This window comes from Phaethon aethereus (assembly GCF_964289735.1).
Source record: "Phaethon aethereus genome assembly, chromosome: 13".
Lineage (NCBI taxonomy): Eukaryota > Metazoa > Chordata > Aves > Phaethontiformes > Phaethontidae > Phaethon > Phaethon aethereus.
The window spans coordinates 23,280,635-23,303,941 of NC_138589.1; the positions used below are offsets into that span (position 1 = coordinate 23,280,635).

At 43.5% G+C, this 23,307-nt stretch overlaps 1 protein-coding gene across 1 annotated transcript in view; it reads left to right on the forward strand.

The window, feature by feature from the left end:
* GALNS (galactosamine (N-acetyl)-6-sulfatase) overlaps positions 1–22,800 on the forward strand; it is a gene marked incomplete at both ends in the record, with an annotated part of 46,334 nt that extends 23,534 nt beyond the window's left edge. The window contains 3 exons of the mRNA XM_082005767.1: positions 8,189–8,310; positions 19,226–19,343; positions 22,714–22,800. Of these exons, the coding sequence (XP_081861893.1) occupies positions 8,189–8,310; positions 19,226–19,343; positions 22,714–22,800 (327 nt within the window). The remainder of the gene's footprint in view (positions 1–8,188; positions 8,311–19,225; positions 19,344–22,713) is intronic.
* Between the last annotated feature and the right edge of the window lie 507 nt (positions 22,801–23,307).

Sequence of the window (23,307 nt, forward strand, 5' to 3'; positions counted from 1 at the left end):
TTAGTTTTTTGTTGATGTGTTTTTTTTTTTCTTGAGAAGGAAAAGGAAAGTCATAGGAACTGCACAGTGGAAAGAACAGCAGTTGTTGAAAACAGTAGAGTACATGTGTTTAATCTATTATCAGCACTTTTGTGAGGCCGTATCACACTATAAGATGTTTTACATTTTATTTGCCAAATAGGCACAGCTTTTGTGATTTCCTGGCTGATCTTCCCACAATTGGATGTTAAGCACTGTTATTTTTTTCTTTTGTATCTTTCTTGCCTCAGACTTGGGTACTAAACTCTGGGGCATTTCTTGAATGGCAGGTTCACACATGTGCCTTGCTGATTATACCTTTAGACATGAACTAAATGCGTTATGGCACAGCTCTCAGCAATTGTGACAGCAGGTTTGTATTGGGGAGGGATTGTTTGTATGATTTTTTTTTTATGTCTTTTTTTTTTTTAACTTATGGTGGGTCCTTAAGGCATCACAGGTGCAGAAATAAGTGCTGATGACATTTGTGGATATAAAAGTGCATGGTTTCTTTCACTGGGATGTCCTGGGGGGGTAGAAGGAAATATCAGCTCCAAGGGAGTCATTTACATTCAGGGATCTAACTATGTGCATTTGTCTTTTTAAGACTGTAATGCTCCAGGAGTCAAAGCTTCTGTGTTACACAGAGTAAGAAGGAAAGGAAAGTTGGCTCCAGAAATGCATTGCACGCTCTGTCTCGATGCTAATTCTACGCAACTAAAATGAGATAACGTATTAGTCTAGGTTAGTATGCGAGTAAAACCCATATATCACACGTAGCACAGTGTGGAGGATTCTCCCTGTGTGAGAGACACTGGGAGCTTATATGTACGTGTGTATGGGTATATGAATGGGCTTAGAGGCATGCTTTTCCCATGTGCATAGAAGATAATGTCACACATGAATAATTGCTCTCCATTGTAATTAATATAAGCACATACACACACTTACATACCTAGCTGGGAAATAAATAAAAGTCTATGTGGATCTAAACTTATTTATACATATCTGAGTATGTGTGTAGCCATGATAAAGGGGACCAGTTACTCATTTCAAAGGCTCTCCTACTGTGAGCAGTGGAAGTTGTGCAATTAAGGAATATTTATTTCTTTCTAAGTCTTTGTTTAACTACTGTCTGATAAAAGTCAGCAATTATACTGTACATCAGAGAGATGATTAAAAATTCACTTGCTTTCCTGCAGCTTGTATCACATGTGGTTGATGCGGGTAAAATTGGAGCACATTAGTGGACAGACTAGCCATTAACAACATGCAGAGGAAGCTGAGGCTGAAATTCGTTCCAATTCTCCTCATGTCCTCGAGCCATTAATTACAAGCCTTGCAAGTTTAAAAATAGAAATAAATCAGAATGCAGAACTGTTCCACAGTTAGTGAGTCTTGTTTTAGGAGTTTTGTAATCTCACCTTACGATACAGTTGCCTCTTTCAGTGACTGGTCTTCTCAGCTGTATTAATATTGGACTACAGTTGTGCTGCCAGAATCAAAAAGGCCAATTTGTTTGCTAATTTAATTTGAAAACCATATTTAAATACATGCACATCTGTGGCATTAGGAATTCTGACTGTTGGCAGGTTTGCTGTTCGATTAAGTTTGATTTGCCATCCCAGTAGAACTTCAGCTAATGAGGCCTCATTAATTCTATGATCTTTAGCATGGGTCCTTACCTTATTGTGAATCCAATGTGATGATTTATTAAATTTTAAAATCTGAGACTCTCTATGTCTGAAGGTCCAAACTCAGATGTGGAATAAACAAATGTATCTGGCGTGTCATCCCATTTGAAAGAGCTCTGAAGTTGGCCAGGTGTGTCAAAACAGCTGTCTGCAAATTTTTAAGAGGTTTGTTTTATGGGTAGTTGAGTATCTCATTATTTTGACAGATACATGGCACGTTTTAGCCAAACCTCCTTTCACTTTCAAAATTCCCTTGTTAATTGACAGTGTGGGAAATCATTGATACAGAAAACTTGCACTGTTTTCAATCCACACTTTGTGCATTTTTATTTGACTTTTAGATGAGATTATACCATTAAAGCAGCCAGAACCACATTTTCATGTTGATATTGGAAAATGTGAAATTGGTGCATGTCCTGGGTCTGTTTAGGACTACCATGTCTTTCAGGATTATCTAGAAAGAATGTGTGCAATTTTGGCCTCTAACCTGGAAAGCTCTGTGTTTGAATGTGGTATAAATTAGTTAAGCAATAAAGAATGTATATACAAATAAAAATGTACCAGAGAGGAGCAGCTTACAGAAAGCAAAGCCTAGGAAAGCGTAACAGGGGTATGAATGCTTCTCTCCAGATGGCACTTGAAACATTTACACTGGAAAGATCCCATGCAAGCAGTACACAGGTTTACAGTTGTCTTAGGCTCCCATGACATTAATATGCCCTTACTGGTCTGCACCCTCTTCCGTATGGCCTGGGATTAAAATTTGTCATCTTTCACAAAGATGAACTGTGCTGTTCTGTTCTTCCTATTTTTTTTGTTTATTTATGTGGGGGTTTTTTTAACCCCCAAGCAATTTTTTTCTAGTTTGACTCCTCTCATAAACTCCTGTAGTCTTTCTCAGTGCTGGAGGATACCTTCATGCTGTCTTTTCTGCTAGCTTAACTTGATTACTTAGGTAACTTGCATTCTTGAATGGTTGGTCTCTTGAAAGCATAAAGGGAAGGCTCACTCAAGAGAAGCAAATGAGAGTAAGCACTCTGTGGGACATTTTTCCTGTAGATTGCATAAGATGCTTATTTGAGTCTGTTTGCCTGCCTTCCGTCTCCTTTCATATAGGTGGCTCATGTTTAGATAGTTTGACATATCTGGCATTGAAGAGGTGATAAATGGGACAGAGGTATATGAAAGGAAACTTTACTTGAAAAGCGTGGTTAGATTTTTAAATAGTTTGGTACAGGGAGAGAAATCTTCATGCTGCACAAGACCCGAGTCCTTATTGCTGAAGGCTCAGTGGATGTTGGAGCACAAGCTCTTCCACCATCATTGACCACCTTTTCTCTTGTAGCAAAAATCAGCAGTGATGAAAACAGCCATGTGTCATGTGTTGGAGCAGAAGTAAGAACTAAGAATAAACCTGGGAAGCTTCCTCTCCTGTATGGCATAAGACACGCAGGACTTTTACTGGAACTCTCCTGTAAAATGCTGTTCTTGTTGCTCTCATCATCCATCCTTTTAGCCTGTAAGCCATACTTGTTCGTTACCAAATTTGAACTGTATGGCAAAGTGCATGACAAATAATGCATGTGAACCTGGTGTTTCTGTTTTTTTGCTGCTGGTGCGCACAGCCATGATGCAGCGTGTACAGTTTCCCATTCCTAAAATATGAATTCTCCGAGTCTGCATTGTTATGAGTTATTTTGTCCACTGGATTGAAGGGAGAGGTAGATTTCATTTTCCTTGTTTGGAAGGAGAGGTCTGAAAGGGGAGAAAAATGGGTGTTCTCTATGGATTTATCTGAGTAGCCAGCAAGTCCTTCAGGAATTGCTGAATTTAATGCTATGTAGAGAAGGCATATGGCAAAGCGAAGGAGTGTGAGGTAGCAGGAGAACGGATGTTTCCTTCTCTCTGCCTGCCACAGAGACTATCCAGCAGAGAATAGTTTTTGTGCCCTCCAAGAGCAGTGATGCAAGAAGGGGAAAAAATAATTAAGAAAAAATGTGGAAAACGCCCTTTGGTTTATTGGAGAGTGGCTGATAACATCAACCTTTCTGCTGTCAGCTCAGTTCTTGTTAGTAGTCTTCAGTCATTTTTCATGAGAGCTGCTGTGTCTTTAAATGATTGGGGTGGGTGCCTGCCAGAAGACCCTATTGTTTTAATGTAAAATGCCAAAGGGGTTATTCCTGCCGTAGTCTGTCTGATTGCCCTTCTCCTCAACGTGAAGGGATCGATAAAGTCTTTTCTGCAAGGGGGTTGTGAAGTCAAGTAGAACCTCACAAATAATGACATTTGATTGTGGTCCTCTGAGCATATGAGCTAGCCATTGATCGCTTCTGCTTGAGCCGCCAGAGGCTTGCTGATCTGCCCATCTTCTGGGGTCTCTTCCAGACAGTTAACACATTAGAAGCAATTTTTGTTCAACGGGGTTGAAGCTTGGCAGTCACACTTTCAGGTTTCTGGTCATTCAGAGCTCCAGTTTGGGAGGCCTTTGCTGGGAATTGCCAGGAGTGTGAGAACGGCCGCTTGCCCGTGCTGTCACAAACAGCAAGAAACAACATTCCTGGCTTTAATTAACTGCTGTTCTTTTCTCCTTCCAACATTAATACAGTTTTGCTGCTCTGGGTTTTGTGTGGCAGAATGAGGAGACATGACCAGGAGACAGACCCCAGATTTGCTGCGCCGCTATCAAAATCCGCAGCCGCTTGTCAAGTCGGAGGGATCTGGGATAGCGCCAGGGTGACGAATTGCCAGAGGGCTTACGTTAACACAAGTGGTGATTCCATCACTTGGCGGAGAGCCCAAACTGGCACCCAGCTCTATTTGTCTCATGTCTATATTGACATAGCATCTGTGGTCCATTTGCTCTGGAAATAAAAGCATAAGCTGTGCAACCAATAGCCGCTAGATCTTAGGAACGGAAAAACAATCCAGGTTACATGATTGCTGGGGAGAAGGGCAGAACAACGTGCTCACTGAAAGGTTTACCTGATGTGCAGGAATTGTTTGGGTTTTTTTTTTAAAAAAAAGGGTTGCTGGAATTTCTCCTAAAGCAAACAGGGCTGCGCAGTGGTGCAAAATGCTGCGCCTGGGTAAGAGACCGGGTGCAGGAGCTGAGTTATTTCTGGTTGCCATCTGATGCTCTTTTATGGGCTCCTTTAGAAGGCACAGAGCTGTTATGCTCTAAATAGGATCTTGTGGTTCGGCTTTCCTGCTTTTATAATTGAGGAGAAAAGATCCAAGAATTTGCTTAAACATAGGGAGTGACCTTTCTACATTGTTTGATCAGTGCTACCTGTAAGCATGCAAATTACCTTGGATAGTGTGCAGAGTAAAATATTAGGCATGTGCTTTATCTGGCTGTTGACCTCTTGCATATTGTTATGAACAGTCTGCCAAATAAATAGCTTAAAGGAAATAACAGCAGATGAAGGGACGGTTGATTTGGGTTTTGTTATCCTGGTGGATAGGGCAGGCATAGCTCCTCTTTGCTCTTCTCTCACATAACGTAACTTTATTTTTGGGTGAAGCTGCCACCCTGTTGGCAGTGCCAGAGAGCCGAAGCCGGTCCCTCGTCAGTGTAAATGGGGAGAGCGCTGCAGCCCGTGGAATGATGCAGCTTTTCCTCCAGCTGAGAACCTGGCACATTTGTATTTATTGTTAAAGCCTGCAGTGTTCTTGGGGTCCATGGGACATGTTGTCAGCTTTTACAGGGGAAAAAATAAATGTTTTGTTTAATGAAGAGCAAGAAATGATCCCAAAATGATAATTTAAAATTATTACCTAGAAGAGGGTCCCCTTCCTTACCAGGCCTGTTGTCCTGCAGCCTGCTTGGGGTAGCAAAGCAGGAGGGCAGCTCCTTCTCTCCCATCCAAGACACACACAAGGCATTTTGGCATGGCCCTCCGCCCCAGCTCGCAGTACCACACGTGACCAAATTTGCACACTTTCCAAGCACCCAGAGGCATTGTGCAGATGCTCCAGAGTGTGGATTGTCTCATCTTTAAATACTTCTCAAATCTCCAGCAGATTTAATTTTTACTGGTTTTGCTCCAGAAGAGAAAAGAAATCCAGACTTGGGGATTCCAGACTTCCAGTTCACTGGTATAGCTGATTTTTCTCTTTCTATCCTGAGAACTGAAAATTCTTTGGCTTACAAAACAAAATGAGATAGAGTTGTGGATGATAAGTTAAATACTCTTTTCTGTCAAAAGGACGGAAGACTAGGCTCCTCTAGCTGTATCTGTAGTGTATTACTTTCTCTGATGCAGGACGATGCCTTGATAAGGGGTGTGAGGAAATAATTTTACCTCTTATTTTTGCTCATTTGTTGATGAGCAGGTAGAAAATATTTTAATTTCTCTCTGTAGGTTGAATATTGGGAGTCACACAGTACATAAAAATAATAATAGTCAATTTTATTTGTGGGGATAAAGTTGAAAAGCCATAGAAATTTAAAGGGTGGTTTCAGCCATATTTTAAGAGAATTATTTATCATTGTCCTAAAACGGTATGCTTGCTTGTTTGTTTTTTTTTTATTTCTTTTCTTTTTTCCCCAAGAGACTACTTTTGAAGAGAGCGTTGAGTGCTTAGAGTAGAAAGACAGATAGCTTTTGGCTACTGGCGTCAAGCAAGTTGTCATAGCACTTTCTTTCCTAGGAGTCTTTGGGATGTAGCCTGGGCTGTGTTCTGGAGTCTCAGCTACAAAGATTTTATAAGAGACAAAAGATAAAACGTAAACAGAGCAACGTACAAACAAATTCCCAAGAGACTAAAATCTTCTTTCAAACTAAAGCATTTTTAGCCAAAAACCATTGTACCAATTAACAGGCTCTTAATTAAATCGCTTGTTTGATTTGCATCCAAATTATAATTTGGATGTTATGTAGGCTTTGATACCTTTTCATTAACTGTTCCTTTTGAGGAAAAAAAAAAAAATTTTTCACTGTGTGTTTCAGAGGCCTGTGGCATCACAAGGTGGAAAGGTCAATCATTTTTGTATCAATTTAAAGTCCATTATTGGTAGGCCACTACAACCTATCAAGCAACTCTCTTATTTTTCCAGTCAGTGATTCAGGAATCTATAGCTCTGTGCAGATAAATGGGATTTCATGGGCTTCTAAACTTCTTGCTTTATTGAAAAGCAGAATATTAACTGCTCCACTGACCAGCTGTCCATTAAAAACACAGGATATTTTTAGAAAATTGTTTGCCAATCAAATCCTACCAACATCTGTAGAGAGCCATTTCAGTTTGTTTTATAAGTAAATGCTACAGCTGCTTTCCCACCTCCATTGAAATATTCCCATTTACCTTCTCTCCATGTCTCTGTCCGTGTCTCGGGGCATATTGTAAGGAGCGCAGCGTGTTAGCTGGAATTGTAAAACTGAGCTTTAACAAGTCCATTTGGTGCTAGTCCTTGCTGGTCTGTAGGGCCCCCTGCTTTATTTGCTGCTTAGTGAAATTAGTGCTTTGCATTTCTTGCTATTCCCAGGGCTTAAATGGGTTGTGCTAGCCCTCCAGACTGCAGGCCAGGCTCTAGGAGATTAGGGAGCCCCACACCTGGCTAATAACCGGCTGGCCTTCGGGAGATGCAGCCTGGCAAGGCGTGCAAGGGCAGATGCAAAGAGCTCGCCGCTCTGGACTTGTGAGCAGGTGGCTAGCTCTGTGCCTGAGTGGCCAGCAAGCACTTTAACCAGTTGTTGCTAGCAAAGGGAGAGTCCCAGTACTTGTGCCCTTCATATCCACTGCCGCTGCTGGGAAAATCCCAGCTTCTGACCACGTAGACTTCAATGTTGGTGACAGAAATGTCTCCAGACTTAATGCAGTTCTTTCAGCCCCACTGTCATTCCCAGGTGAGTGCCTCAATACCAACTTGCTGTGAATCAGATGAACAAATGGACCCATTTCTTTAAAATTAACCAGATTTGCTTTGTTCTTCAGTGAAACAGATCCTTCAGGTCTGGTGTCAGCTGCTGGCAAGCTGAGTTTTCAGGGAGGCTAGCAGGTGCCTGTTGCCTCTCAGGGTGATGCCCCTTGGTTTGGCTGGATGTTTCCCCTGGGACTGTTGCTTTTTGATCAGAACTGCCAAGTGATCTGGTGCTCTCTATGTATTTTGAAGCCATAGAAACCAAAGAGAGAAGATACTTTCCACATGCGGAATTTTTATGATTAAATGGTTTCACCTATTTGTCTTTTGTTTTGCCATTTTATTTTAATGAATATTTTACAGAGATTACTTTTTTATAAGACAAGAATGTAAGGCCTGTTTCAGCTTTTATGTCGTTGCGATGCCAACATTGTCACCTTATTTTACCCCACCAGATCAGAATCCATTTTGCAGACTGAAGTGGACTCTCAGTTTAAAATAATTCTAGGTTTTGTGGATATATTGGAACAAGGTGCTGAAGAAAGTGGCATCAGCTAAAATTTTGCTCCCTCCCCTACTTCACCCTTGATGACCACTCTCCTCTTCACTGCAGGGCATTGATTTCTGTCCTGGGCAGAATGTCTCTGGAGTGACAACACATACACAGGAGGAGCACACTACCCTGCCGCTGCTTTTCCACCTGGGGAGGGACCCTGGAGAGAAGTACCCATTAAGGTGAGCCAATTAACGAAGATGCGAAAACTCTCAGCACTGTCAGCATATGCTTTATATAATTCATTTGCCTTGGTAGCTGTCTCTTGCATCTGCTTGAAAACTGTCCCAGAAAGCCATTACTGGTGAGAGTAGTAAAAAGAAAGGAACAAACCTTTGTTTTCAAATGGTCAGGTTAGATGGATGTGCACATGTCCATGGCTTGACTCATCAGACCAGTCATTCTTGTTCTGTGCCCTACAACCCCTGACAGAGGAGGCAAAACGCACACTTTTGGACAGGACAGGACTGAGTGCAGGGCAGCTGTGGAATTAAGCAGTGGTGCTGGTGAGTGTATGCATTGGAGCTGTGATTCTCTGTGTGTTTTGGGACTAGGGGAAGAATCGTCTAGTGATCTTTGCATACTCTGCAGTGTTTTTCCTCTGGGCATTGGAATCTGTGGAAGGCAAATGTGGTAACCCTGTAATCTCGTAGCCCCTGCTAAAGGAACTTCTCCAGAGGGTCTTTAGCAAGAGGACTTTCTGCCCAATCTTGTTCCATCCTTGGACTCTCCTGGCTGTCTGAATCCATTTTCTTATAAGCCTACTATTGTAATATTTATCTCTGGCACACACCATGCCCTGAGAGACTTCCGTAAGGATTTATGTAGTCACCAGCCAGCACAGCCCACATATAAACCTGTCACCTCCAAAAAAGCTCAGAAGGTGTCCCCACCTCCCTCCCTCCTTCCTTCTACTGAGTGAGTTTTACCCTGCAGCAAAACTAGCTGCAAAACAGAGGCATGCAGCCTCATCCCTTGCCAGTGGCTCCGACTCGGAGAATGCAGAAATAAATAAAGAGAAAACTAGTGCTACTGTGACCACCTGCACAGAAATGGTTTTGTGCAGCAGCTTTAACAGAGAGATGTTTTCTGAGCTGACAGGACTGCAATTACTCAACTGTTTTAAATAATTGAGTGGATATACTCGCTCCATTACTTTCAAAAGAACTGAGCCTGTGCTGTCCACTAAGTGTTTTCACCGGAGAGAGAAGGGGAGGAAAAATATTTTCACTTCTCTCTCACTTAACAGACGAGCACCCTAGAGGTGCATTACGCAGTGTATAAAGCTCTTCAGAAGCCCAGCACGTTAGCTCTCGCTTTCTGTTGCATTTCAGCACTAATGAATAAAGCAAATCTGCAGCTCCTGTATTTTAAATTCAGTTCAGTGAAACTACACTACTGGGTTGGGATTCCAGATGAGACTGTGCCCTGTTCGCTTTAACAACTATTCTATTTTAGGAAGATGAGTGGATAGAAATGACCTCTTTTTCCAAAAATCAAACAAACAGGTAGTATTAAGTGAACTGTAGTTTGCCTACCATTTGTATTTCCTCTGAATTTGAGGCAGAGGAGTTCTTCCCTAAGAGGTGTTTGCAGGACACCTGCTTCCCTGTTATTTAGATGTTCCTTACGACCACCATGGATTGAGCATTGAAATAAATTGCAACGTTACATCTGCAATCACTTCTCATACGGTTCCATTGATTTTTGGACATTCACAAGCTGTTGCTTTGATTGAATTTTATGGCAAGATTATGACATGATTATGGAAAGCAGTGATGTTGTTTAATATGCAGACCCTAGCAGAAAGCTTCTTTTTAGTAAATGAATCTTCCTTTCTGCAGCACGTTCAGTTGCTATTGTCTCCTCTCTGGTCACAATGGAAAACTCATGGGAAGTGGGTCTCCTATATCGAATGTGGTAATTAAATTATCCTCATTTGTGGAGCTGTTACTGTTGTGTAGTTTTATTTAGCTTAATTATCCCCCTTGGCAGACAGCCTGTTGGGAGTCCCGACACTAATGCTTCTCAGAAGGGAATCCAGCATTCTCCTCCAAGCGTACATCTGTCTGTCCGTGCACGCTGTGTATGCTCGTATCGCTTGTGCTCCAGCCCGAGGTTTGTGTGTGTTTGCAGTCCACGCTGGCCGTGCTCCTCTGTTCATCCCCCTGCAGCCCTGGAGGAACAGGGTGTATCATACAGGTCTTTCACCAGCTTGGCTTTTCTGGTGCGTCGTTATGTTGCCAAAGCACTTAGAAAAAACTGTGTTGCACCCCTGTTTTATTGGTACCTTTCCCTCTTTTCTGTAATTTACTTTTACCACTTTGCGTTGTTAAATGTGTACTGGATTTTACTGGTTTTTCTGCTGCTGTGAAGAAGCAGCATGGCACACCAATGCCCTATTCTCTCTGCCTGCTTTTGCTCATTTTTTATTTAATTTATTCCTTATTTTAGTGCAGCCTTTTCTTCTCCCTTGAATTATTTTCATTATCTGTCGTATCTCTTAATTTGCGTTTAGATTGGAGCAGGGTCACATGCAAAACCACCGGTTAGAGGTTTTGTTGCTGCACATGAGGGTCAGGCATCACATGCACCCGCAGAGATTTACTGCTCATATATTTGGGCTCCCTTTAGGATTGTAGGGGATCTCAGAGCCAGGGCGACCTAGAAATTGGTCAGTTCAGTCAACTGCGGCAACACTCTTGACTTGCAGGGTGCTTTTGTTCAGGCAGTCTCATCTGAAATGTCTTTGGGTCGTCACATTGTGCACACAAGGTATTGCATGACACTAAATGACTTTTTGAAGGCTACGATTTCATCTCAGAACATGGGGATTAGCCTTTTTGGTCTTCATTGGAGAACTGGCTGCTGAAGGGATGACTGAAGATGCAAGTCCTTCAAGATCTAGAGACAGCATGTAAAGTTTTCAGTTCCCTGGGTTTTGTGGTGAAGCACGACAAGTCCTTCCTCTTCCTGACACAGTTCACTGGATTTCCTGGAGCCTGCCTGGAAACAATGTCAGCAAAAGCCTGTCTCCCACAGGAGCACTTTTCATGCAGTTGAAAAACTGGTCAGGCAATTACAGACAGGTCCTGTCATCATGTTGAGGACACGTCTGGCAGTTCTGAGCCATATGGCACCCTGCACTTATGTTCCCCTTCATGTAAGGCTGTGCATGCATCCCTCCGCATGTCTGACTCTAGGAACAGACCCTCCCAACAGAGTTGTGACTCTTCCTTCCTGCTATTGCCCCTCTGTTTTTGGCTGGAGCGCCTCCTGCACCCCAGCTTCTGCCAAGGGATGCGGTTGTGTTTGCCCACTTCACCTTGAAAGACAATTACTGCTATTTCTCACTCTGGACTGGAACTTCACCCCAGCAATCCAAGAGCTTCACAGACTTTGCATTTTGTTAGCTGGGATTCATAGCAGTGCCAAATGCATGTTATGAGTTCTCACAGTGCCTGAGCTTGCCCAGGTGATGGCATATTTACATCATCACGTCAAAGGGCTGGATGGAGCAAGATCCATGTCCTGTAGTTGACCTTCAGGACTGACATGCTCAGCACTAGCACCAACTACATTCACTACCAAGCTGTTATCCCCTTCTCTCCTGGAAAGAGAAGGACTCTACTGAAAACTGCAGGACTCTGGGGTCCTAGTGTTGAGTGAAGCTTGGCACCACAGGACAAGCTCAACGTATATGTGGCCGCAGGACGAGGCAGGGCATGAAGGTGCCTGCACGTACTGACAAGGCAAAATGGGCATCTGGAGAGGTGCTTGTAATAAGAACACCTGCAATACCAGGGTATATAATGGGCGATATATTTGAAAGAAATGTGGTTACTGGTAAATAATCTTTCTTTTGGTTGCCAAAAATGGTCATGTAACTGCATTTACGTAAGTCAGAGTTACCTTGTTATCTAGTCCTTGTGTAGTGAGAAGTGAACCGTTTGTGTCTTTTGTCATCCAAGAGACTGATTAGATCTGTGTAGGCTGTGGGACAGAAGATATCTCTCTTTTTTTTTTTTTTTAATCGCTCTCAACTTTAAAATATAAATAAGATTGTGTGTTAGGCAGCACACAAAGCAGAAGCAGTTGTCTAAGTCTAAGCAGTATTTTGTTTCCTCCCTAGATGCAATTACTAGGGGGGTTTTGCTTTGTATAAAAAACTCAAACTGTGGGGTGCCTGTGTTACCAAATTTATCAGAATGCAGAACTACAAGATCTGATAGGTCTCTTTCTTTACGAAAGTCTGTTAAGTTTGGGGTATTTTGTGTCTGCTAAGTACCACATAGGGAACTTGTTTCTCCATTCAAACTGTATGTGACAAATTCAGTAAATCATCTGTTGGTAACATCTTCACAACCAGTTGTCAGTTTTATTACCCAAGTCACAGATTACTGTTTTATACACGCCTTTACTAAAATACTTCATTGCCAGCCAGGAAGAACACAAGTTATAATGTATAGCAAAAGCTGGCACAGCTTAAAATGCAGTTAACAAAATACCCAATGCAGATCGGAGTAGAGAGAGTGTTTTGCGTCAGATGCCAAAGCTGCAAAAAGAGTTTATAACAGAAATCTCTGAAATTTTGTCAGTTTGAGCCAGAGGTGCAAAGCCTTAGTAACAAGTAAGTACAGCATGCTCACACCTTGTTGATACTCCAGGTTAGTAGTGGCTTCTGCTTTGAGCAATTAGCCTCTGTTCAAAACTGAGTTTACTAAAATTTGAACGTCAAAACACCTGTGTTTTACTTAGGGCAATAGATTTTACTATTATGGAAAAAATGGAAGTGATAAGGCTTGGTTGATGAACATAATGATTTTAGAACACATTAATTAACAAGAGACCTCACAAGTGCCTATTTTGAGCAGATGGAAAATTGAGGAAATCATCAGAGAGGTAATTGCACTGGTTATGGAGCCAGAAAAGAAGGGAAGAAGCTCCTGAAGGGAAGCTAAGGGGGAAAGGATCTGATAGAAAAGTTGCCAGTCTCACCTTACTGATCAGGGCAGAAACTTCTCTGTGTGGAAAAGAGAGAAGGTGCAAAATGCGGGGAAAAAAATGTGTGTAACAAAGAGCCAGGGGAGCTGCTGACTCCTTATCTTCTTGAAAAAGAAGGAAATGGCACCAGCTGCGTTGCAGGGGCAAATTAGCTGCTGCCACAGGAGAGGTGGCACTGAGGAAAACGAAAACTATGGAAACTGTGGAGAGCTGTGGATAAAGAGCCTCAGCAATGCCAGTAAAAAATGTCCAGCATCAACCATGCAGGGGCTGGACGCAGAAAGGTTGTCAGAAGTATGCAAGCCAGGCGTGACAGCCGGTACGCAGCCAGCTCTGGAGGGAAGAGAGCTGAAGAAAAGCACATCTGTGGAGGACAGTCACTAGCCTGGGGACTAAGAACAGAGGCAAACTCCTCTCGATCGATCGCTGCTCTTTGCCCAGTCCACGATCGGCACTCTGCAGTGTGGTATGCCGTCTGATCAACCTGTAACTTCTGCTTAACCATGGCAGACCAGCAGCCTGCAGGTATTTTGATGAGTAACTGTCTAGACTAGAGTGATGCTGTATAAAAAGGAATATTGAAGTAAAAAGCCATATGAACCAGTTTCAAAAATGCAAAATGCAACTTGAAATGGACATCTTCAGAGACAGGTCCAGCCAGGGCTTACAGCCTCAGAGAGCAGCCTGAAGGACACATTGCTTAAATTATGATTCAGAAATACCACTGAAGCAACTAGCAGGAGGATCAGTTGGATAGTTGTTATCTCCTGTCGCCTCTTCACGCGGAGACTAAGGCTTTACGTAGTTGCTCTGCCTTTATTCCCTCTGCCATTTGAACGCTCCGGTCGCTCGCAGTGCAATCCAGCAGAAAGGCAGGATTCTTGAAGCCAGGGAGTTACAACTTCCATGAAAATGGGTGACCAGGTAGAGGATCAGCAGGATCACATCTTGCTGCAAGGAGATCTGTGGACATCATTAGAGAATCCACACGGGTGAGAGGCATCGTCAATACGATGCCTCTGTCAATGCTCCAAGCATTCGTGTGGCTAACTGGCCACATACCCTGCATGGGGTATTTGCATCTGGGCCCCAGAGATGCCGCTGGACCAGAGAGGTGAACTGGGGCACGAGCAGCCCAGTGTTCTTCTGTTTGATTCTTTTTTTGTTTTCCTTTGGCCCTGTGAATCTTTCCAGTAATTGCAAGTTGCCATGGTTCAGCAGCAGAGCCCCAAACCTGTTGTCTGCCTCCTGTATTGTGCAGGCTTTAAACTGCAAATAAACTTGATAATGGAAGAGAGGAACTGAGGAAGACTGAATAATAGGACAAGATCAAGACTTGGATACTACAGTGCTGAGCAGCCTCACAGGACTGATAACAGATAAAATCAAATTACCTGAATCTGGGTGGATTTCACAATTAAAAATAATGCTTTTAATTAAAATAATTCCAGTGGAGAAGGAAGTAAAATATACAAAACATTAGCCGAGTTTTATGCTCTTCCCATAACTTCATGTGCATCTGGTAAAACATGCTATAAATCTGAAAGCTGCTATTAAGAGCCCACTGTCAGGTTTCTGTGAAGCGCGCTATATAATACCCATTTTGTTACATTCCTCTCAAAAATAACATGGTCCTGTCACTCCCAGGATAGACATACTGCGCTGTGCCCATGCATGAATCATCAGGAAGAGGTATAAAACATCAAGATCTAGAGTTTAAAAAGAAATGCTGAAAATGCTTTTTAATTTGCTCTGGTTCTGATCTGTTTGAGGGTGTATTTATGATGGTAGAGAGTCGCCCTCTCCTCCTCCTTACCGCTCAGGATGCTTGCAGACCTGAAGGTGAAAGACTGATGACCGCAAGATTAAACCTGAGCTCTAAGACCGAAGGCAGCATGTGAGAGAAAGCCTCCTCCTTCCAAACCTGAATTTCGGTGTAGGGCATGGTGGGGTTAATAGCAGAGCAGGTTACACTGGCGTTGTTTGGCGAGGGAGGAGATGGGAACAGATTGCCAAGGCACAATTACACTAAATGAAGGTAGCACAGGCCACACCTGTGCCTGGGACCCTGCGCTCGCAATCCAGCCCTGATTGGATCTCCAGAGACTTCCCGGAGGTAAAGTGTCAATTAGTGTAATGACCCTGGACTTTGTCCACTCCTTCGCTCATTCTGAGCGTGGAATAATTTCGTGTACGCTGGGGGACCTCTTTTAGCAAACTCCTCACAACACCACCTGCTCACCCTCTCATTCTTCTAGTGCTATTCCCAGCTCTCCTTCTGCAGGATTGTTGAACTAGAATACAAAATGCAGCATGCCCCGGAGGCAGCAAGGTCTGGATTTTCATGCAGACAACAATGCCCAAACACCTGTATACATAATATCTTTTTTTTTTTTGGAACAGACAATGTGGCAAACCCTGCTCTTGCAGCCTGGTCCTGCATACGCATTCAGGGAAATGATGGGACTCCATCTAAGAGTAAGAGAGGTTCCCAGCTCCATTAACAACTCAGACTGATTACCATGAAGTAATTATCCCCATCTTACATACAGATTAAAGGCACTCTTCTCTTGCACATTTTGTCTCAAAATGCACTTCTTGTGTAGGGCTGGAGACAGTTTTAACCCCCCCACCCCCGTATGCCGTCAGTAAACACTTTACAAATTGCTGCTTGGATATTGGATCTTGGTGCACTTTGTGGAGCTAAACAGGTCTGTTTCAGCAAAACCTGAGCTCATCAGAGCGAGGGATGGGGAACTCCCTGGGGCCAAGACAGGAAAACCACCCCCCACCACCAGCACTGCTTTGTCTCAGCGGGTGACTCTGGTTTCCCGAGGGCTGGTGCCATCCTGGAGGCATTGCAGACCCTGCTGTGCATGGAGACTTGATACACGCCTGCATGAGGAGGATAGTTCATGTGTTCGATTGAGGCATCTGAAGACGATCTGTGATGGTCTTCCAGTATTGAACGACACCTTACAGCACTTGGGGTCCGTCACCGTCGTGTACTTCAACACAAGGAAGACAGCTGCAATCGGATATGTTTTAAGCTAGCGTCAACAGGTTTAGCCAGCTTAAGAGCATGTTAAGCCCTACTGAGACAAGGTTTATAGGTTAGCGGTATGACTTGGAGCATAATCTATACATGTTCTTCAGCTTTAGCCAGCCTTGTACTTATGTGAGAAGTGTGAGTCTTTTATATGTGCCAAGTCATTCCTACCATGCTTTTGGGGAAGTCATTCAGCCTATGCTAAATGCTGAAATAATCTAGAAGTGTAGAAGCTGCAGGGAAGAGCAGTTGAAAAACACCAGGAGCTGAGGTTAGGCCAAGATTTCCTGTCACTGCTGAGCTAGCTGAAAAAGCCAGGAGTGTCCCAAACATGGGAATTAAATCAAGAAGATGATTTAAACGACTCGAGCCTACTTTGTTATACTGCAGCATTCAAGTGTCTTAGGTTGCTACTGAGCAACAATGCTGTGGATAAATGCAGTAGTTAAGATTATAGCAAAAAAATTTTTTTTCATTGCAACAGGACTGGCATATTTGGAGCAAAAAGCAGCAGTCATGACAACATATCGTTTATCTTTCATCCAGACCACAGCTGTGTTTTCCACTGGTCTGTCCAGATTATAGCTAATTTGGAATCCTATGTATGAAAAGCCATTTTGATGGATGAAATTGGGCTATCTCTTTAGCACTTAAATATTTGTAAAGATGTTGTGGAACTTAATGAGTTAGCAGCAACATTTTATCGTATGGGTCCACTTCCAAAAGAAGATCTTAAACGCTGGAGAGGTGACACAAGTATGTGACAGAAATAGTTACAAGAGCAGCAGTAGGAGGCATTAAATGATTTGATATCTGGAGTATCTGTTAGACTCTAACAATTGATTAAAATGTGCATTAATTCATGTTAATCCTTAACATGAGGATCTTAACAAAGTGTGATTAGCTTGGGTTTGGAAGAGCTTTCAAATCCTGGCACAATAGGTGCTTTAGAAATCTAAAACACTGAAATACATCTGTCTCCCTAAACTGCATTTCATCTCCGTTTCCATGACTTGAGTATGTAGGCTTTAAAATGTTTCTGGCTCCTCTGGTTCATCCAGGTCCAGCTCAGATGTCCAACATGCTGCGTGCATCCCTGGTACTCGTCTGCGGTCTTAGGCAGACTCCCTTGGTGTGTTTGTCTCTGAAGCCTTTTTTCTCCGTATACAGGCTTTCCCGTGTTCGCTGTCCTCTGAGTGTCAACATAGGTCAGCTTTAAACCCTCCCTGCCTCTTTTAAAAACCTGGTTTGATTTTTTTTTTTTTCCAAGCATGCTGCCGGGCTGGCAATCCTGTGAGCTTGAAATGCGATCAGAGGGCTTCCAGATAAAATCTCGCCAAACTGAAAGGCCATTGTGCCACCCGGATGCAACGCTGGCTGAGCCAAGTGATTGCTGCCTTGAGTGTCCTCATCAGGGTGTGAGTCATAGATGGTCTTTGGCAGCTCCCAAACTTCTGCTGTCCCTCTGTTTTCAGCAGTCTTTGGGGCAGCACAGAATGCGTGGGGAGAGATGCAAGCAAATTCGGGAGCTTCGCAAGAAACGGTTTGAATTTCAGGGTGGTCCGTACAGATCGCACAGCCGGTCCTGGTGATAGCCTCTCCAGGATACAGCTAGCTGGGTGTGAGAGCAACAGATTAGTTTGCTTGAGTTTGTCATTTCAAATTCCCTTCCGGTTCTCTATCAGCAAAGCTCAGGCCCATCCCCACAATCAGCTTCTCTCTGGATGGTTGCCGAGATGTGATATTTATAGGGTTTACTGGAAACTGTTGGCACATTACTGGGCTTCGAAATGTGATTGTTTTTCAAAGAAGGAAATTAGCTGGAGTGTGGGGCTGGTGGCCAGCTTGGACTGTAAGCAAAGGGAGCCTGAGGTCAGGACCAACCTGTATTGTTTCTTTTATCTTCAGAAGCAATTTGCCGTGCTCTGTTTTTTTTAAGTGACTTTTAACGTGATGGACAAAATGAGATCATTGGGTAGTAATCCTCCATTTTAGAAGTGCTTGAAGTATTAGTGAAGTACACCCTGAACCACTTAACCAAGTACCTACTGGAGTAATTGAGTGGATAAAAATCTGGTAATTTATAACCCTGTATGAGGGCTTGGGGCATGACAGATGGGTCCCAGCTTGGAATAATAAAGCTGTAATGGAAGAATGTAGATGGGGCAGAACCCCGGGGTGGATGTTGTGAAATGGAGGAGGTATTCTTGTCTTGGACAAGTCACTTCTATTCTTCTTCTCCATCTTCCTGTTTGCATAATATTAGTTCATCTTACTGGGTGATTGTGAAGTTTTACTAGCCAACGGTTGTATTTGAAACCCTTAGCTTGAGAACGCTCTTGAAAAATGAAGTATTGACGTTACCTTTATTTCCCTACAATAAATGCCTCTGTGTGATACACGTGTTACGGAAAAGCACTTGAAAGAATGGAGGATGAATGCGCAGAGAGCTGGGTGACCTCTTGGGCGACACACTGGAAGGATTTCCTCGGCAAACTTGTTTATGTACTAATGTGTCTGGCAAGGTGTTTGTCCTGTGTCTAGGAAATCTCCCTTGCTATTCGTTTAAGGCACAGCCTGAGGACAACCCCAGAGGCACCTTTCTTTGTGCATGTCACCTTTGCCAACGAGATCCCCCTTGGGAATCAACACGAGCTTGCAGAGTATCTGCCTGACTACGAAGCGACACATTTGGGGCCACTGGGACTAGCAGTTTTGAAAGCTGAAGCCCCATCTGAGAGGTGATCTGCCACGAGCCATGTGCTTCTTTGCTGGGGAGGGCAAGCCATCTGCTGTCCTTGCTGCCCTAAGCAGAGCATCTCAGACCCGCAGCCTCCAGGCCCAGCCAGGCTGGACTCTGTCAGCCCAGATGTTTCATTCCCCTACGGACCTGCAAGCAATTAGTGTCAACTGCATGTTTACGTCCTCTTCTCCTTTGCTGTGGCCCAGGAAAAGCCTTCTGACCTAGCTTAGTGATGTGGACATTGTAATGATGCCACGTACGAAGCCCCACTAATAATGTCTGTATTTTTTTCACATTCTAGTTTTGCCAGCGATGAATACCGAAGGGCTATGGAGCGAATATCTGTCGTTGTCCAGCAACACAAAGCGACCATGGTGCCAGGGGAGCCACAGCTTAACGTGTGCGACAAGGCCGTCATGGTGAGTGGTTAAAAGCATAAATACATTTGAGAATCCTTGAAAATATATTTTGTGAAGGTTTAAAAATGTCGCCTAATGCTGGGAAGGGATGGAGAAGAGATGCACGCTCGCCCGTTTGAAGGGACGTCTGGCTGTTCTGCAGAGGAGAGAGCTGTTTGTTATCTGTGGAACGCAGTGGCATAGGAAGGCTTGTACAAAGTGAGTGGGGTTAGGTCTACCAACTTGCTGTGATAAACTCTGTGGCTTCCTTCCTTAGACATACGACAGTATCTGCAGCTGTAGATCCTTCTTTTCCTTTCTAATCGCCTTCTGCAAATCTCAAAACTCCTCTGTGTTTTGAGTGGTGGGATTGGAACAGTGGCTCTTTTTCAGTAATGTGTAAGATACCCAGAGTATCTGTGGTCTTGCTCAGTTTTCTCCAATTTCACCCATGCCTGACTTTTCCAAAGTCTTTATGGCCTGAAACGTGACAAACATTTTCAATTCTGTCTTCTGTTTCAAATCACATGTTGGAAAAGTTACAGTTTGGCTTTCCTGTCAAATTCTGCTTGGTTTCTTGAGAACCTGGTAAAGAAACTGGATGGTTTGTAGGAAGTAAAGTTGTCAGATGACAAGAGTGTGTGTAGTCTAAGGGGATGTGCCTGTAGACTGACACAAAATAGTAACAGGCAGAATCTTTCTGATGCTGAAATAATCTTCTGAAACAGTCAGTACCTGCTGCTTAGGTTCTATCTCCAGACAGGCAGAAAAGTACAAAATGTGGAGCTGTGTCTCCTTAGTAAGAAGGCTTTGTCGCATCTTTTTATTTTTGGATGTTAAGTAGGAAAAAGATTTGAAGGACCATTGTTTTTGTGTTGTTTTCTTTCATTATTCAACTTTTCCCTTAATAAACACTGTTCTGTGCTCCTCTGGGACCTTTTGGGTTCAGGGTCTCTCACCAGTGCCTGCCTGCTGCCAGAGACCTTCATTGGAAAGGCATTTCTTCGGTGCTAATTCCAACTCCAAAACTGGTTCATAAATTGTAGGCTTACTCCACTGTTCTGCAGCTACCCTGGTACACTGTGTTTAGGTGCTGTGAAAACATCTGGGATCCCTGTTTGTCAACACCCTGTGTCTTTGGGATGCCTGATGGAAAGAGCACTGGACTGGAGATCCCATACTTTGTCCCATACCCCAGCCCTCTCCTTGGGGCTACTGAGAGTCAATCTTCTTCCTGAGCATGCCTTGTTCTACCTCAGTTGGGTAGAAGTGTGCAGACCATGGGCTGCCCCTTCTGCTTTGGCTATGGCAATGTCCAGGGCTTGGCCACATCCAGTTACGCCTGCCTAGTCTATAAGCAGAGGCAGCTAATGACTCCTCCAATGCTTGGCCAAGCTCAAACCAGATCACTCAGGCTGTCTGAGGCAGAAAGGTGGGCTGGGAGGTATTCTAATCCCAGGGGAAATGTTCAAATCCCAGCAGAAAACATTATCAGTTTTCTATTCTATGTAAACTCCCAACAGGCTAATTACACGGTCACAAAACTAAAATAAACAGGCACCAAATTGTTGCCTTTTGAGACCAGAAATGAAGATAACCAAATATTTTTGGAGTGATAGTATTGCTGGGGGTTGATTGGGCCCAAAATCTGTCTTTGGAGGACGCTGGGAGATAAATATCACCTACTAATACTAACCTAACACTGTCTTCTAAATTCTGTAACCTTTTTATTTGATACGGGTATTTAATATCCTTTCTGGGACAGAGGAGAAGAACTGTCTTCATTTATCCATGAGCAAAGCAGATGGATCGTTTTGTAGCTACTGCAGTTTTGGGATTGATGTAAGCGCAGCAGCACCAGCCCTCCTGAGCAGGGAAGTGTTTGCTGGCCCATCTGCGGTGATCCCACCAGCAGTGTAGATGGAGCTCCTGCGGAGCCAGTTCTGCTGTGTTTTCCTCCTGTGAATGTGTAGAAGAAATTGCTCCATGCAGTGGAGCCGTGCTGGGTTGACTGCATGTTTGACTTGCAGCACACATGGTGTCCTCAGGGCTCCTTCAGCACTTACATCCTTCAGCACGGATCCAGGAAAGCTGACTTGGACTGTGAGACTGAAGCAGCTACAGTTTGGTTTTTTTTCAAAAGAACAAACATTTCATTTGTTTCTTTGGATCTCTGTTACCTCTACAGAGTGCTCAAGCATCTGAAATTTCCAGCAGTGGCTGTGCATTTTAAAATTGAGAAACAGATTTAGAAAACGGCGTTAATTGTTCTTAAACCCTCTGGAGCCGTGTAGCGAGGTGCCTTCCGCCAAAGCTCCCCTCTGTGGTCTGCTCCTTCTGCAGAGATAGCTGGTGTCTCACTGCCATCTGTTGTCAGCTGTATGGAATAGAAACCTGCTCTGGCATCTTTTCTGGGCTTAAGTTTTTCTTTTACTCTATAGGAATTTAACTCCAAGAAAATGTGAATGACTTCAAGGATAAAAATAAATAAAATGAAAGGCAGTAGGTGAGAGCTGAATTGACCTTTAACAGGCGACTGCAGGAATCTCCCATGGATGGATAGACCTCGAGAGAGGGAGCGACAGAGAATGGATGCAAAAGATTTCTGAAGGCAGAGTGGGAACTGTAACCTGCTATTCATATTACTGTGATCCCAAACTTTAAATGACAAAACCCCATGAAATTGAAAAAGTTTTAATCCAAATTCCTTCCTCCGCTAATCCCTTTGGAAGCTGAGGTTTGCAGTGGGTTTCCTTGCTGATGTCGTTTCTCTGTTCTACACATGCTGGAGAAAGGTCGTTCAAGAAACATGGAAACAAGGGAGGTAAACAGTTTTGGTCTTACATGCGCTGGAGTAGTTGTCTCATGAATGCCTCCTACTCCACCTGTTCATGAATTTGTCCATCAAAATGCTCATTAAAATGTCGGCATTCTTCTCTCTCTCACACCCTTGGCCTTCTGCTGCTTTTTGCTTGTTTCCTCAAGAAAGTGCATGGATTATCTTAGTGCTAAAAATGATAACTGTTTTCTGGATTCCAGGAAAATTGGGGGTTTCACCTCATGGTCTGCTGGCTCCATGCTACAACAGGAAAGAGAGAAAGGTCACCAGAGTCCCAGCAGACTTCATTTGTACAGGAGAGAGCATTGTGTCCCAGAAGAGGGAATCATCTGCTACAGAAGGATTTGTAGTCTTTCCTAAAGCTTTTTTTGAATAGTGTTTGGAGTTGGGAAGTTGATCAGCCCAGGAACATCAGCTGCAAGAGGAGTTTCATTTTTCAAGCAGGACATAAGAGCGTCTTTGTGAGAATCAAAAAGTGTTGGTTAGGGTACAGGGCTTAGCCAATACTTGGTATGAATAATGTTTCTGTATATTTCTGTTTGTTTTTAACAGAACTGGTCTCCCCCAGGCTGCGAGAATCTAGGGAAGTGCCTGAAACCACCCATGTCTGATCCTAAGAAGTGCTTTTGGCCTCACTGATCTTCTCTGCAGCCCTCAAGAGCTACACAGAAAGCCATAACCGACCGGACATACGGTTTACAGTTCACGTCTTCTCATGTTGGCACTCCTATTTACACAGGAAGGGTGTGATGTATGTATGATATCATCATTTGCTCTTCCAAAATGGACAGTGTTTATATTGCTAGTGCTCAGGGTTTAGCCTGTTCTCTTCTGTTGTTTTAGTTGTTTCCGTAAATGGTAACTTTTCAGTGAAGACTGTTTCAGCTGTAAAAGCTCTCTGGACAACCACAACTCTGCCATCACCTCAGAAATGCCATGGATGCACCATTCCTCTTGCTCCTTCCACCCAACCTGTTCTCCCAAGTTATTGCTCATTCGGATGCCCCAACAGCAGCCATGGGGGACTGTTCAGGAAGCTTCCAGCCGCCAGAAAACCCTGCCCAAACTGCCCTTGTTTTGTTTGCCTGCAACTTGTTGTTTTAACATTTGATTTCCATTGTGAACTCTTTGGACACCAACTTGTTT